We start from the raw sequence: 16309 nt of genomic DNA, 5'->3' as shown, positions 1-16309 counted from the left end.
CCCATTGGTGAGGATTAGAGCTCAGTGGAGTGCGGATGGGCTAGAACTTGATGACGAGGATTGGGCGGAGGCGGTGTCCTCCCCCAGGGTAGTCGCTATCCAGATGCGGCTCCGATTGGTCCAGCTAAAGATATTGCATAGATCCTACATAAAGGGGCCCCGTCTGGTACGAATGGGGCGTGCTGAAAGTGGAGTTTGTAGGAGAGAGTGCGGAGCAGTTGGTACTTTGATGCATACCCTCTGGCATTGCGATGTGATACAGGCGTACTGGGCAAAGATTCACGATGAGCTGAGGGAAGTGTTGGGGGTGGGGATGCGGCCAGAAGCCCGGAGATGTTTGTTGAATGTATGGGAGCCATCCGATCTAAATGTGTACCAGAAGCAGTGGGGCACGCTAAGATATATGGTGGCCAAACTTAATATCGCTCAACTTTGGGGAGCCAGCCAGCCACCCCGAATCAATAAATGGGCAGAAGACCTTGATTGGTGCATGTTTAGAGAGAGGTCAGTATATGTGGCTAGGGGTTGCCCGCAGAAGTGGGGTAAGATTTGGGGGGCGTGGAACAGCCACCGTGGGGAAATTTGTGAGCCACCCACGTCAGGTTTAGACCTGAAAGCACAGGAATCCATATATATATATATATAACTATTTAGGGGAGGAAATGATCTATGATCTCAGAAAATATTTCTGGTCCTCTAAAGCCCCAGAAGAGCACAGGCAGTGATTTTTATGTCTGGGTTTTGACAGTCCAGCTGTCAAGCACACCTGCTGCTAGCGAGTGGGCTTTGGGTCAGCCCCTTTCTTTATCCAGCCTCTTCCAGCCATTCTCTTGAGGCTTTGTCAATCAGATCTGGGCTCAGCCCAGTGGAGGATTCATTTCTAAACTAATTATATTGGCCTTCTGGCTGTATCCGGTCACCCACCTCCTCTCGAGTGCTTGCCAGTGGCGTAACAAAACTTGAGGGGGCCCCCTCCAAAGTACATGGAGCCCCCCCCCCTCCCAAGCCCATCACCTATCCACACACTATTTTCCTTTCATTTTGAAGAAAATGTGCAAGATCTCATTCACAAGACACTGTCACAAGGCAACTCCATTTTTGAATAATAATAGAAACAGCATATAACACAAAAGGTTCTTTCCAAATAAATGCTACTCAGATCAACATCTTGCTCTTTCATACTTGTTCCACCTCAAAATTATTATGTTGGTTTTTTTTTTTGTTGGTCCTCTCTTGACCAGGATTATCCTACAAAAGTTATACGACAACAGATTCCATGCAAGAAATTCAGGGTAACTCTGCATACTTTGTTCAAATTTATTCTTCGTATGTAAATGTATTTTATTCTGATAATCCTGCATGAATCTGTCTAAACTGATCCTACGTTGACGTTAGTGCTCAAGATCAATGTATTACTTTGATGCACTTTACGAAAGATTACAAATGATTCAATAATTGTAATAAAAATACTGTGATAGAACTGCAACATGTATCTCGAGATATCTATTAACACCATCCTGTACTACCAGGAAAAACTCTGCATTCTAAATGTGCATCATATGTAGTGTGTGAAAGGGTGTGGGATGATTGGATGGGTAAATTCAATTTTTAAAAAAGATACAGGCCCATTATTATTTATGTATTCAATTTGTCGTCCACATTCCCGCCATCAAAAGGCTTATAAAATCAACACATTTCTGTCCAAGGCATACTGTGCCAGGCATTCATCAAGATGTACAAGTGAAAAGGAGCAGTTGCAGAAATTCACAAAACTTTACAAAGTTTTCAAAAAACCTTTGTAATGTTCAAGAAATACTTTTTGTGAGAATAGCCCAACAAACCTACTTTTGTGATTCAATTTTCCCACAAGAACGTTTACTTTGAAAATTATATTAAAATCAGTTTTGCAGGAAAAAAAGCATCCCCTTGTGATGATGGATAAAGCAGTGGATATGAACTTTCAAGTGCTTACGCGCAATAACGCTTATGCGGGATAGATCTTGTAATCTTGTAATGCACTACTTATAGATAATATTAATCTTTAACTAAAAATTATTCTCTATGTATGCGGTCCACTGTGCAAAGAATGACAGAGGTCCAAAGCTCTAGTATTTATTACCTTTACAACTTGAAATCTTCTCAAAACTTCTTGCTCTGGTGATTCCTATAAGTAATACAGAGTACGTTACTTTACTTTAAACCACACCACCTCAAACACACTCAACGCTCAGTCTGCTGCCATGACTGCGAAGGGGGAAAGGGTACAGACAGTACAAGCAGTGCAGGGACTCAGAACCACTCCCCTCCACCTCATCATCAAGCCACAGGGTTTTAACAAGCATTGGCAAAGCTAGCAGGTCTGGTCTTGACAAGATAGTGAGCTTCTTATTTTTTATTGAAAGCATAAGCCACAAAAAGAAAATATGTTGCCATCTAAACGTAGCTGCCTTATGCCTGAAAAATATGCTTAATTAAAAAAAGAATTATGAATTTGTGCCATGCATTTAGCATTATTATTTGTGAAAGAGACAGGAATGAATCACCACAAACAATTACTCAAATCGCAGGCAGATACCATTATGCAATGTCACTTACAAACTTTATAGTGTAAAATTCAAAATGGAGTGCAGGCAAAATCAAGAGTAAGTACTTAAAAGTTAACATAAAATATAAATAATATTAAGAAAACATGCTTTTAACCAGCTTTACAACTGAAAATAAAATAAATATTTTGAGGGGGATGTGAGGAAAATGAACCAGCTTTGCACAGTCATTCAAAGTGAAGTGAACCAATAGGAACGAGGGCTGACCCGCTGCCCCATGGTCTACGCTGAGGTGGTCGGAAGCAAAATGTGACTGACAATGTAACAGACCAACAGATGAAGCCCGCTGACCCCTTTGCCTGTATATATTACGTAGGTGTTTTTGGGAAATCAATAGCCTGGAAAGAAAATTAAAGCTGTGTCAGAGGCCTAAACACCTATTAAGTCCAGAAGAGCAACGTTTTGAGCCAGATAAGGGGAAATGACTCATCGCACAATTGGAACACTTTGAGAAAATATAACGACTACGGTATCAGGGGCGGCTCCTCCGCAGTGGTCGGGGAGTGTCACTCCACTGGCTCACAGCCAGCAGCTGAAAAAAAAAAACGATATTATAACATTGTCTTATTTTTCAGCGGCTGGATCAGCCAGCATGTGTAGGGAGGGGTGGGGCCATCTTAGACCGGCTAAACACACATGCGCACTTGCACAGCTGGGTTGGAGAAAAAGCACAGGTCCCTTGTGCCGGAGTGGAGCGTCAAACAAGCCCGCTCAGGCCATTCTCCTTGCTGCTGTCATGGCATGAGAGCAACACAGGGATTGCACAGGGAGTCTTTGATGCTGTCCCAGGGGATGCAGGGACCAAGAAGCACAGGAACACAGAGGCACAAGGAGGCCAGCAGCTTAAGGTAAGTCTCCTGTTTTTATTATTATTAAACCTCCCCCCGCAACCCCCTCCCGTACTCCCACCCCCGCGCCCCTCCATCCGCCCACCACTTTTTAGTTGTGGCGGCCACCACTGTAAGGTAAATAAAATGAGCCCTGTTATCAGTAATATGAGCTCAAAAGCAGAACAGCTCTGCAAAAAGAGGCCTGGTTGGATGTCATCACTCTAACCGCCATGCTAGCTCAGAGAGTTTAATGCTCAGAACTGACATCTTCTGTAAGAAGTATTACAAGAGTTCGAATGCAAGCAAGACTGACTCAGTCTTCCATCTGCCCGAGGTCGGTAAATTGAGAACCAGTAGAATACGAATAATAATACCTTCTATTGACAAATGTGCTGCATAAAAACAAGTTTCTATTATTTATTAATGTTCCTCATTACAATTCGACAAGTGTACGGGTGCAACGAGTAAATATGCATGAGTTTAGAGAACAGAGAGAGTGATGAGCGATGCAATAATAAATACTTAAACACCCCAGTGTTTACACTCAGATTTTGTGAATAGCTAAAAGTAATAGTAGTAGTTAATTACACATGTAAATTACTCGCAAGTGTAAGTTAACTTTGTGAATAGCCCGGATAAGAGTTTAGCCAGCCACGACCCGTGCAGGTAAGAGCGGTGGGGCTCGGATTTCGATAGACGATAAGGGAAAATGTATAGTTTATTTAATTTTCCCCCCCTTAAATCCACTCCACTACACTTACCTGCTAGGGCCGTGGCTTAGTTCAGCGAACTAACTAACAGAGCGATGAGAGATGCGTAAAAAAAATACGCTAACATTCCAGTGGGATAATTACACTAAATTGCTTTTGCCAAATCTCCATCACTAGTAGAATAGAGGCTCAGTTGCAAAAGAAGGAAGTAGTGACCCACACAAAAAGGTAAATACAAGACTTGTAGCTGGGAACAATCAGCAAGAGATTTCATGAAGATCTGGAGCAAACTTGGTGTAAACAAAATGTACGAGTAAAGATAGACCTGGGAACAATATAGAAGATACCCAGAGGAGTCTCTGCTGCCAGGACCTGGTGCTTAAATGCTTGTTTTTAATTAACAGTGAGAGAGCGCCATGTCAGTTGAAATTTTGTAGGGGTGCACCATATTCACGAGTAGTCAGCACCCGCATATTTAGAGGACTCACTAATGTAGTTTAGAAATGTAACATTAAGGCTAAGAATCAGTGTAACATGTAGCAAGGTGTTCATTAATTGCTGACAAGGTAGTGCTTTAAAGAAATCACGATGCTGTTTAACATAGAAATGTAATTCCATGTGAAATATCGCATTAATAGAGATGTGCTTCTTTGAAATAAAGATGCGTTTATAAATGAGTGAATTAACATAGGCTTTTTATAAATGAGAAATGTATTGCTTGCATTATAAATAGTGTTTAAATGATGAAATGTAATGCTCACGTTATGTTGGTAATGCATTTAAACGTGTAGCGGCCTGTTACATGCTGAAGCCTGTAGAGGCCTAGCTGAATTTCTTTTAGTTAGCTTTAGTCGAAGAAAAATGATTTCTCTTTGGGAAAGGCTATCTTCAGCAAATATTGAAATGTAACTTTGAATGTGCTTGGAGCTGTTCTCATGCGCTTCATTTGCAGGTGCAAGGTCGAGTAGCTGGCTAGGTAGAAAGAACCATTGTGTAGGATGGTAGGCGCGAGCGCAGAGGAGAAGCCAAGGAATTTGGGAGTGCAACATTCAGCGGAGAAGGTGCCTGGGACCCAAGGACACTTCAACGGACGTTGGTGGAGAGGTGCCATGCTGGAAAAATCCGGAGATCAGCACCTGCCAAAGGGGCGTACCTGAAGGCGTGTCAACTATTTTGGGGGTTTTGTATTAGGGACAGCACCCGAGGGAGGAGAGGCAGACGGACTTAGCCAGCCTGAAGAGTAGATCAGAGAGTGGGGTCTTGGGAAAGGCAAGATGTAGGTAGCTTGTGAACTTGAGGCAGAGTAAGGTGTAGAAAGGAGCATCTTAGAACGAGCTCGGTAGTCAAGGCTGCTTAAGGAAAGTGAGTGTACTTCTTTGGAAGTCACCACTGCTGACACCTTTATTTATGCTTAGGTGAAATGTTAAGTAGGGATGTCACCTTAGAGTTAGTGTAGGGACAGCCTAACCAAAGAATCTTTTTCTTTCTGTAAATGCATTCTTAAACTCAGGTGGGAGCCATCATTGCTTGCCTGAAGATTCTTGAGTTAATCTTGATTTTCATCTTGAGTCGTCTGAGACTCTTGCGTAGATTTATGTTTGTATTAGTGCCAGTCTATCTTCTGAACCTTTTATTGAGATATCTGTACATCCAATTGTTTCTGGCTTTGTAATAAATCTTTAAATGTTATTCAGTAGTTGGTGGTCCTTTGAGTCCAGACTTAATTGGGTTGTTAAGTTAGTTTGGTTGTGTTGATGAATAGATTTCTTCTTTACGCTCCATGACAGGTAAAAAGGTCCAGCCGACCTACTCTGGGATTCTAGAAATGGTAGATACATTTTAGATGAGAATCCCAGCTTCTCCACAGTGATGCATTCTGGAAGTTGTAGTGCTAGTTCACTTCAGTTGATTCAATTGAACTATCAGATCTGAAAACAATGATTTTTACTGGAAAGACTTGGAAATCCTTGGGGACGTGGAGAAAATAGGCAGAGTAGAGGAGTATGAAAGTGCTTGCTGTGCTTTCAAATAAAATAAAAAACTGCATATCCGGAATTCAGCCTCACTGCCTGCATCCTCACCTTGTGAAAGCAGGAAGCACGCACATACTGCTAGCATCACTTCCAGATCCCAGCACTCCTGCTCAGGGACCTTTCCCACATAAAAGCCTGCATGAGTCATTCCCGCACCATCTTCCCACACCTTTCCCTCCCACCGGCATCCCTCCCTGCCTTGCACAGCTTGAGCATTGCTCGCCTGGACTGTCACAGAGATGCTAATCCTCCCTGCTCTTTCAGAGCATCCACAGTAAAGGGTAATTGGAACCCATTAGGCCTCATTATATAGTCGGTTCACTTCTCGGCTGTGTTTTTTATTGTCCCATGGGAATTGTTAGAAGTATGTTTCAGAGGGAGGCGGGGCTTACTGGAGGGCAGCAGGGAGGAAGACATTTAGTATCTCTTTCAGCCTTACATCAATATCATAGATATATGTATGTCAGCCAACAGGATACCACACCGAGTCGCAGGCTGGATTGTACTACACTATATATATATATATATATATATATATATATATATATATATATATATATATATATATATATACATATACATATATAAATACATATATGCACATATATATATATATATATATATATATATATACGCACATATATATATATATACACACATATATATATATATATATATATATATACACACATATACATATATATATATATATACATATATATATATATATATATATATATATATATATATATATATATATATATATATATATATATATATATATAGTGCTTACTACTACTATGAGAGACGCTAAAGTGCTTGCCCATATGGGCAGCATGCAACACCGTGGACAGTGTGCCGCTGGTAGTGCGTTGCTTTGATCCTATGTGGGACGTGTTTCCATGTCGTGCGTGAGGACCTCCAAGCAGTAGTTATTGTGTTATTGTGTTACGGGCCACAGCGCTTAGGCGTGTGATGGATGACGAATTATGAGAGACAGACGCACAGTTTATGGTTTTCAGTAAACTGGCAACTTGGCGCAGCTTAGCAGCGGTATTACCAATTTAGAGGATTGCAGACACCACTTCCTTAGTCTACCAGGTATGATTGGATAAATGTTCTACGATACTATCATTGAATGCAATTGCTTCTAGACACTCTCAGTTTTTGACAGATAAAGTTAGGTAGTTAGGTAACATACCAATACCTTGGTTTCTTAGCGCTTAGAAACAGAGCTTGTTTGCTGTTGTGAGTTTGCCACAAGACTGGGTCTATGTGGTGGGTGTGTGAGGACATGCCTTTGCCCACTGTGTAGGGTACTGTGGATGAGTGTAGAGATTTCCCTACAGATAGGGTCTATAGCACCTTGTAACCTACCTTTGAAACCTGTATGGAGTTTGCATGTACTGGAGTTGTCTCTGCGGTATGCGACAGTAAGTGGGCGTGTCTTCAGACCCTCCAGCAATAAGCAGACCGCTGCAATTATGTGGACCGAACTGTGAAGCAGGGGTGACTAAAGTATACAGCAACTAAAGGCAAATTACGCAGAGGTTTGTGGTAGTTTATGGCAGTATTATTTCACTATTTTGTTATTTTTACACGTTGAAACAGTATGAGCCTAGGTTTAACCTCATTAGTATCAGTTTATCACCTAAATGCAATATTAAGCAACTTAAAAGTGACCAGTTAGCCTCTGCAAAGCTCTTGCTTTGTTGCAAGTGTGACTGTTTTTATGAACTTCTAATCTATCTGAGCTAGAAACATTTTTTGTTAAAATCTGCAAATTATGCAACATATGATGGATTATGTGGGAAATCCAGAAGTATGCAAAACACAATAGGTTGGAATGCTACCCAGAGAGATTGCTGTTCGTTTAGACTATTTGCAAGCATTCCCCATCACCTTTTGTGTGTTTGATATAATGCCTGAGTAGCCATGGGTATGTCCTAATGCGGTACCCCCTGCTCGCTGTACCACTCGATCCACGTTATACTTCACTGATGGGGCCTTATAAGTGGTGAATCAGCCTGGGTTGCTTGTGTTTCTTCTTGGGATGCCTGTGTTTCACTTCAGGTCAGAATGTGCCATGAGGGACAGGGTCAATACTGATGTGCATAAGGCTGTCCTCTGTCTAGAATGGCAGAGTGGGCTAAAAACCGATGGCCGGAATGCTAGCCAGAGCAATTGCCCGTGGTTTAGAGCATTTCCAATCATTTCTCCCATTACCTTTTGTGTAGCCTTGTTTCCACCTCATGCTCCTTTCTTCCACTACCCAACACTACCCGTCTCTTTATCACACTCCTTGAAGTACTCAGTTATCTGGATTTCTCCCTTTGTCACCTTTTTCCAATCTTTCTCATTCTCCTCCTTTTTTCATCTCAAAGACGAAAAATAGATCCCGGTCCACAAAAATGAATGTGTTGTCCAACACCTACAAGCAGAGTCTACCACTGGTAGCGGTGACGCGCAGCCGTATGCAGAACTCAACCAACAGGGGGCAGTAGGCACCAGTCTTCTGCTGGTAACATCCAAGGATTTATGAGAGCGGCATCTCATTGTTGCCGCTTTATGAGGCCTTAGACCTGGTCACGGGTCGGGAAAGGAACGTAATTGATTACTCGTTTATGGTCAGACGAGCACCAGAAAAGGTTTGGGGCAGGATTATAACCTATTTTTCAATTTTAACCAAGGGAAACATTTTGCTACCCTTTCTAAATTTCATTATAAAAACCAAAAGATGCAGAAAATAAGTCTTCCTTTTGGTGTCTTTCCATAATATCAGTTTTTCTAAACCTCTCTCTATTGATCATATAGGAATTACGTTTATACAGTTTTAAATTTTTGTAAATGACAAAGATTTTGCATCACTTTACGTGGATTAGCAAATTGGAGTTGATGCTGAATACATGTACAAAATGTTACTAAACCAAGTAAACATAACATTCACATGTATAGGCTTTGTTCATCATCAATATCCTTTGATGTGGTTAAGTGGAATATTGAGTTTGGTAGCAGGTGCATGGGCCCAGTGAAAGATCATGCTTAAGGACTCGTCGGGGCAGGGGTATCTTCGTTGCCTTCCTTGGGTCTCCTACCTGTGTTGCCCTGGTCTTCGAAGTCAAAGTGGGAGGAGTGGTGGGACCCAGGTGAGTTAAAATATTCTATGAATGTTTGGGGACCGTTCTCCACATCTCCAAGAGTAGTCGTCTGCGGGATCCCGCACGCTTCCTCCCTCTACAACACTTCTTCTTTCGTCCTGGCCCAGTATTCTTCTTCCGTGACTCAGTTTGTATTAAGATGGCCGAGGATAACTTCCAGGCCTGAGATATCGACTTCCTTGCCAGTGGGAGTATGAGGTCGATCAGTCTGCTCTCTCAACCACAGAGCAGGGAAACCTACCTAGCAGGAATGCCTTGGGTGACAGATTAAGCTCCCTCCCCAGGGTCACTCAAATGCGTAACAGCACGTGTCCAGTATCCCTGTATTATAGGGAATGCTCAAACTTTATGTATAAAATCTACTGCCGGGGCTGAACATTAGGGACATAATCTGGGGTCACCTCCAAATATGTCTCCTATGTTCTTGGGAGTAAAGTAAGTTTTGTGCAGGAAATTAAATTGGGTGAACTTCAGTCTAGTGTTTTGAATAACTGCTGGTACATAGGACAACATTCTTTCCCATTCCTTTTCCGAGATATCATGGGCAAGGGTTCCCACCCGCGTTTAAGTGTCACGAGATCAGTTGGAACTATGCCATTGAGGGCTTTATATATCCAAGTTATGAGGGGTCTGCTGCAGCCCAGGGTCAGCAGTAAGTGTAAGACCACATGTTGTGTGGGATCTTTTCGCCCAGTGGCTCACAACCGTGCAAATATACAAGCTAGTGCACAGTATATCAGGAACTGCCCTGGCAGAAGACACTCCTCCCCGATCAGCTGTCCTAAGGTTCTGACGTCCCCATCCCTGTAGCAGACTCCCACCGTGACCAAGCCAGCCTCTGTCCACTGCATCAGCTTCTGGGACGTGTAGAAAGAACGACCGGAGTCTTCATACCACATCGCAGATCAACCAGAGAGAAATGCTGGTGAGTACAATGGATAGTGTATTGTCACAAACCCAGCTTACGAACAATTGCTTTAAGGTATTTTTAGAAAATATGTGAGTCATTCAGGGGTCAGTTGATTTGTCCAGTAAGAGAGATATGTGTGCACCTTGGTTGGGCACCCTTCCCATGTTGCTCATCTCTCGAACGCCCTCGCCATCGAGCCATTGGCAAATCCACTACAGCTGTGCTACCAAAGAGTACAACTTGAGGTGTGAGACTCCCAGGCTGCCTGCCACGATTGTGTTTTTTAGTATGTTGAGGGCCAACCTCTGTCGGCCTGTGTCCCATATCAATGTTCTACATAGAGTGTCAAGTCTCAGGAACCACCGGATCCAAGTTGGCAAATTGACAAATAAAGTAGCCTGAGAAGTATTACCATTTTTGTTAGGGCGATGTGTGCCATAGTTGGCAATTGTAGCGAGCACTAGAAAGCCACGAATTCCTTCAGGACACGAAGTAAAACCTCTAGGTTTCCGTCCCAGCGATCCACTGGGTCAGGGTAGATGTAAACACCCAAGTATCAGAAGGTATTGGGTGCCAAAGTCATCCCACAAGTGTCCAGTCCCGCTTTGTCCAGGTTTGGTTGTACCGGGAACAGTGTTTTCCTGGAGGTGATCAAATGCAATCCAGAGACTTTCCTTAAATCCCTCAATAACTGCACGGTCGCGGCCAGATCTCGCTCTCCGTCTCTAATACAAAAGAGACGATCGTCTGCATATAGGGATTGAACATGAATGTCCTCCCAGAGTGGGATACCTCTCTCTTTGCCCACTCTTCCTTTACGCTGTCAGTTACAGCTGCCTATGTAACAACTTTGCCGTTCGCAGCATGAGAAAACAAGCTTTGGCAATGCCAATGGGTCTTGCCTTAGATTGGAGTGAAATGGCTGGAAGCATGCACATGCTTGTACTACAATTTTATTTTTTCAGGTGAGTGTATTGTAGGATACTTGGGTTCTGGTCGAACTAAATTCCTACAGATAACCATAGTTGGATGTGAATTTATTGATTAAATAAATGTGTAAATTAATTTTTGCTATGTGTTTTCACTGAACACAAAAATAAATATAGATAAATTATGCAGTAACTAAATTAAAAAATATATACATACAGACTGAAATGTAAAAAAAAAAAAAAAAAAAAAAAAAAAAGAATACAATAAAACCAACAGTGTTCCACCTTGGCCATCCCCCCTCTAATATCTTTGGGTCTTGCTTAGGCACCTTTTTCGGGGCCACCTTCCAGTTGCTAAATAATGAAAAGCCCTTCTATAATAATAACAATAGGAGCTACACATATTTTGTAATAGTTTCTCTTCTTAATTCCCTTGTAGGAAGGATTGGTTGCAGCCGGATGACTCATGTTTTTGTGTTGCAAGTTTAACCATGGACGCAACACTGCATGCAAGTGGCATAACAAAACTTGAGGGGCACATGGAGGGGGCATCTCCCCGCTCCGGATCCAGTCAAGAGCTCTCAGGCCAGGGTCCCTTTGCCCCTGCACAGTGCTGGAGGGAGTACGCTGTAGCTCGGGCCACTGCATGTCACTCGAGTCAAGCTAGCCTGGCTGATGAGGGGTGAAACCCCGAAACCGGTCCTAGGATGCTTGTTTTCGGTCCATGGATGACCTGGCCTGGCAGTACGGGCTGGACTGTTCCCATGGGGCGAAGGGTCAAGACTGATTTGCATATGGCTGGGTCCAAACTGGAATGGCATGGTGAGCAAAAACAACTATGGATTTAGGCCCAGATCTCTATGCTGGGGTGAATGTATGACATTGTTCAACATTCTGTCCATCAATAGTTCTGTTTGTATTCCCCATATTTTAAAGCACATCTCCAAGCCTCACACACTTCACCCAACACCTTCCATATAGGCCATTCTATACCCATCACCCAGCGAAATAGGATACTGTGAAGATGGCACCCAGGATTTGAGTGCAACTTGGAGTGGTGTGAGCAGGGCCGGACTGGCCGTAGCGGGCACCGGATGTTTCCCCAGTGGGCCGCCAGGGTGGGGCCCGATTTTGAGCCCTGGGGTCAGGGGCGGCCTTAGGCATGTGCAAGCTGTGCACCTGCATAGGGCCACCAAATCTTAGGGGCCACCACATCAATATATATCCTTAATATAATAATCCTCTGAGGATGGATACATATTTGTGTGGCGGCCCCTGGCAAGGATTTGGTGGCCTCTGGCTCTATACCACTTCCAAACACCATGACCCCCCTCTTCACTGGCCTCCGCACTCCGCCCCGCCCAGACCCCCTCTTCCAGGGCCCCCTACCTACGCTCCCTGCCCAGGGCCACCATGAACCTAGAGCCGCCCCTGCTGGGGTCGTTTTTGCAACATAGCTGCAAAATCGGCCCCTGTAACAAAATCGTCCAAAACTGGCCCTGGCAAACAGCTCAGCCGCTCCCAGGGGGGCCGGCCTCTTTGCCAGGGTCAGTTTTGGTTCCCAGTCCGGCCCTGGGTATGTCGGCGTTATGGAGCACTATATAAACACTACAGTACGGTACAATTAGACAAATAATCATTTAAAAATAGCCAATCGCGGCTATTGCTTTGTGTAAGCTCTAACAGCTACTACTAAAAGCCCAGTAGTAGGAAAGGGGACAGTCAGTTGACCTAAAATCAACACATACAGATATGTATGTATGTATGTATTTATTTATTTATTTATAAAGTTTTACGTATAGGTATATGTGTATGAGTGTCATCCGAATCCCGGAGATGGCAATTTATGAACGTAACACTCTCCTTATTATTATTATTATTATTATGTTTCTTATATAGCGCCAGAATCGACCCCCGAAGGGGTATCTCCGCGCTTGCCTTGGGAACCCGTCCTGGCTTTTTCCCTGTGAGATAGCCCCTACAGGGCATCCCCAAGGTGAAAGCCAGGCATCCCGCCGCGGGGGGCCGTTGTGGAGATTAAGCAAGCTTAATGCCCAGAGTTGCAGAGTGTGAACCCATGATTAGGTCAGGCACCGAAGCGAGAATTATCGAGTCCATGGACATTTGAGCTCAAGACCCTGCCGCGTCGGGAATTGAACCCTGGTCCCGTGTCTGACCTCTGCTTCAGGGTCTGCCTGCTCTAACCAGTGAGCCACACTTCTTCTTTTAGGTATTCAATACAGAAGATATTCAGGAATTGTGTTGCACAATTCTGTTTCACAAAACAGAAAATGATACCTTGATTACAATACAGATGATATAATATTCTTATTCCAACTACCCAAAGTGCTTTGAAGCAGCACCTGTACAGAGTCAGCACCACATAAAAATAATAAATATAGTTAAAATATGTGGTTAAAACTGCGTGCTTTTAATTTGATTTTTTTAAATTTCTATTGTCTTTAAAGACTTGGCTGAGGCATATGACACATGCACAATATTAGGAGCATGAGACTAAAATCTTGTTAATCAGCTTCACGTCTGTATAGTGGGAAGGATCGACAAACACCCCTGGGAGAAGCAGCGTTTATTAAATAAACAAGAAAACATCACGTGTATGCCAGAGTGTGAAAACATCTGGAATCAGCTACCTTTTGCCATAAAAACTTGCCCATCCTTAGAATCCTTTAGAAAGGAAGTAAAAACATGGCTTTTTTCTACATAAACTCTAGACACCGTTCAAGGGATGGAAGGATATATCACAGCGCCAAGACGCCCATGGGCAATCGCGCGCTATACAAATTGATAAATCAAATCTGTGTGGGCCTAGAGGTGCAGCAGAAAAGATGGCCTTGCAGAGCACACACTGCGGGCTCTCTACCTGTAGGTTTACTCCCATCAGATTAACGCATTTTTAGATTTCTGAAGGTTTTTCGTGACTACTCATGGACCCCCGGTGACGGTCATGGTTCACCAGGAATTCTCTCTACTTTTATGAAATCCGAATTACATCCCAGCAGGGGCAGTTCAATATACTTAATTATACATCGTGAATAACTGTGCATGTAAAAAAATGCATAAGCCTTTGTGTATTTGCACTTCTATATATTTTTTTCTGAATGGGGGAAATATTTTCCTTGTGGCAGGATCCCTTTCCCTACACCCCACCAACCGTGCCGGGGCTTCCCTGCCCATTTCCAGCCAGAAAAAAAGAGATTAACCTCTGTTCTTTAGAGGAGTAATTCGCAGACCGCTTCAATGGTGAGAATGGAATGAGAAATAGTTTGTGAATGCTCACACAATCACACATTTGTAGATTTCCGCTCACTTCCCAGTGCAACCCCTTGATGAAAAGTCCATGAAGGGGGAAGTATTTCTCTGTGGTGTGCACCTCACAAGCCTGTCAACCCCCAACGAATGGTGGGTCGCGTGGTCTGTTGCACAGAATAACATACAACACATTAGTGCACCTCCAGATGACTGGTGGTGCAGGTGCAATGGGGGATGGAGACAAGCAAAGTGCACCCATCCCGAAAGCACATGCAGAGAGACACACCGCAAACCAGTACACCTTTTCCTGGCAGCATCGGTGGAGACGACAATGACAACGAAGCTCGGTAGAAAGAGATGCACAGCTCAATACACAAATTAACCACAACTAGGAGCATTTGATACTTTTTCATCGGGGAGAAGGAGTGGACGTTTGTAGGTGTACAGCGAGGAACGCACCTTGAGGCAAGCGTGACTACAGGAGTCCCTAAACCCTCCTCCCAAGGGGAATTAAGGACCCAGCATTGGGGTATCTGAGAACACCCGCGTAGGTTAGAGGTTTACATAGGTCGCCCTAACATAGTGGCAATCTCGGAGACCAATTTGGTAAGATAGGAGCTCGTTTCACGTCCTGAAGAATGCCGTGGACTCATTAGAGCCAATGGCAGAAACATGTTGACAACAATAGTGGTGATGGGGTAATAGTTCCCCTAATCCCCACACTCCATCTTTTAATACCAAGAAATACCCTATGATTAAATATGATTTGGGGTAATACATTGTTTTTTAACTCCATTTTTGCATGGGCCCCCACAACTAATTAGAAGTGCCTCCCTGTCTTCAGGTGTAGGCCCGCTCTCTATCAAACCGGGGTTTTAGAGAGCGAGGAGTGCCTATGATGAAGCATGACACCTGGCGGAGTGGGAGGACAGTCCTTAACATTTTTTGAGATGTGTAGCACTCTTGTAGGGCTATGGTTAAATAACGTAAGTGACCATTACTTCGGGGTTGCTTCTACAGTTTGTATGCTTTCCCTACCTTGACATTGCTCAAGTCAGACTTTCATAGAAAAGTTACGCCTGTGAGCATGAGAAGAGTCTAGGCATTGTGGGAAAGAAGTCCACCAGGGTCAAACGTGCCTAAGCCAATGCAAGAAGATAGGTTCCATTCTGCACAAACTTGATGCAACACTTATTCTGAGAAAACACGAATGTGACAATTTGCACAGCACAAAAAAGTTATGACACTGATCACCAAAGCGAATGAGAGAACGAACCTTACAGCCTCTGACAACGCATGAAGACAAGGAGGAAGAACTTTTACGGATGTCAATCATAGGGCAGCATGCTTCAAAGACTGCAAATGAAGGCAGTGTCAAGTATGTGGACTAGGTGGTGTTGCCGTTCTTGTCACTAGAGCACCAGTAAATGTCCAGTAAATGTCATGGACAGAAAGCAGTAAGTTCCCCGAAACCTTGTTTCCAACATTAAGAAGCAAATACCTACAACTATGTAGATGGGGGTCTAGAATCTCTACATTAGCCAGAACATTAAAAACTGAGGTGCTGCATGGGAAGCTACTGATAGCCACTATATTCTAAGTGACTAAAAGTAGAATAGATACTTTGATTAATTGCAGTACAGTGGAAACCTGAGGAATAATATATAACTCGCGCAGAGCATGCGCACATGTGGGCTACACAATCATCTCATTGGGTGTCAACACATCTTCTTATGCCAAAAGTGTTTGAATGCAAAGGTGGTTCAACTACACCTTGATGCTACAGTGGGGCATATAGCCTTCAGAAACAAATACATCCCTTGCCACAAGTGGAAGCAAGTAGGACATCAATTCAAGAAAGTTAAG

The 16309-nt window shown here is 43.4% G+C and overlaps 1 protein-coding gene across 4 annotated transcripts in view; it reads right to left on the bottom strand.

The window, feature by feature from the left end:
* STARD10 (StAR related lipid transfer domain containing 10) overlaps window positions 1-16309 on the bottom strand; it is a 325536-nt gene that overhangs the window by 202577 nt on the left and 106650 nt on the right. For 2 of the 4 annotated variants that reach the window (XM_086933785.1, XM_086933784.1), the window contains exon 2: window positions 2120-2164. The exons of the other annotated variants lie outside the window; for them this stretch is intronic. In XM_086933785.1, coding sequence (XP_086789911.1) covers window positions 2120-2164 — 45 coding nt within the window. The remainder of the gene's footprint in view (window positions 1-2119; window positions 2165-16309) is intronic. 4 annotated transcript variants of the gene reach the window in all.

This window comes from Lissotriton vulgaris, chromosome 8, assembly GCF_964263255.1.
Source record: "Lissotriton vulgaris chromosome 8, aLisVul1.2, whole genome shotgun sequence".
NCBI lineage: Eukaryota > Metazoa > Chordata > Amphibia > Caudata > Salamandridae > Lissotriton > Lissotriton vulgaris.
The sequence above is the reverse complement of the archived record's forward strand: the minus strand, read 5'-3'. Positions and strand labels throughout refer to the sequence as shown.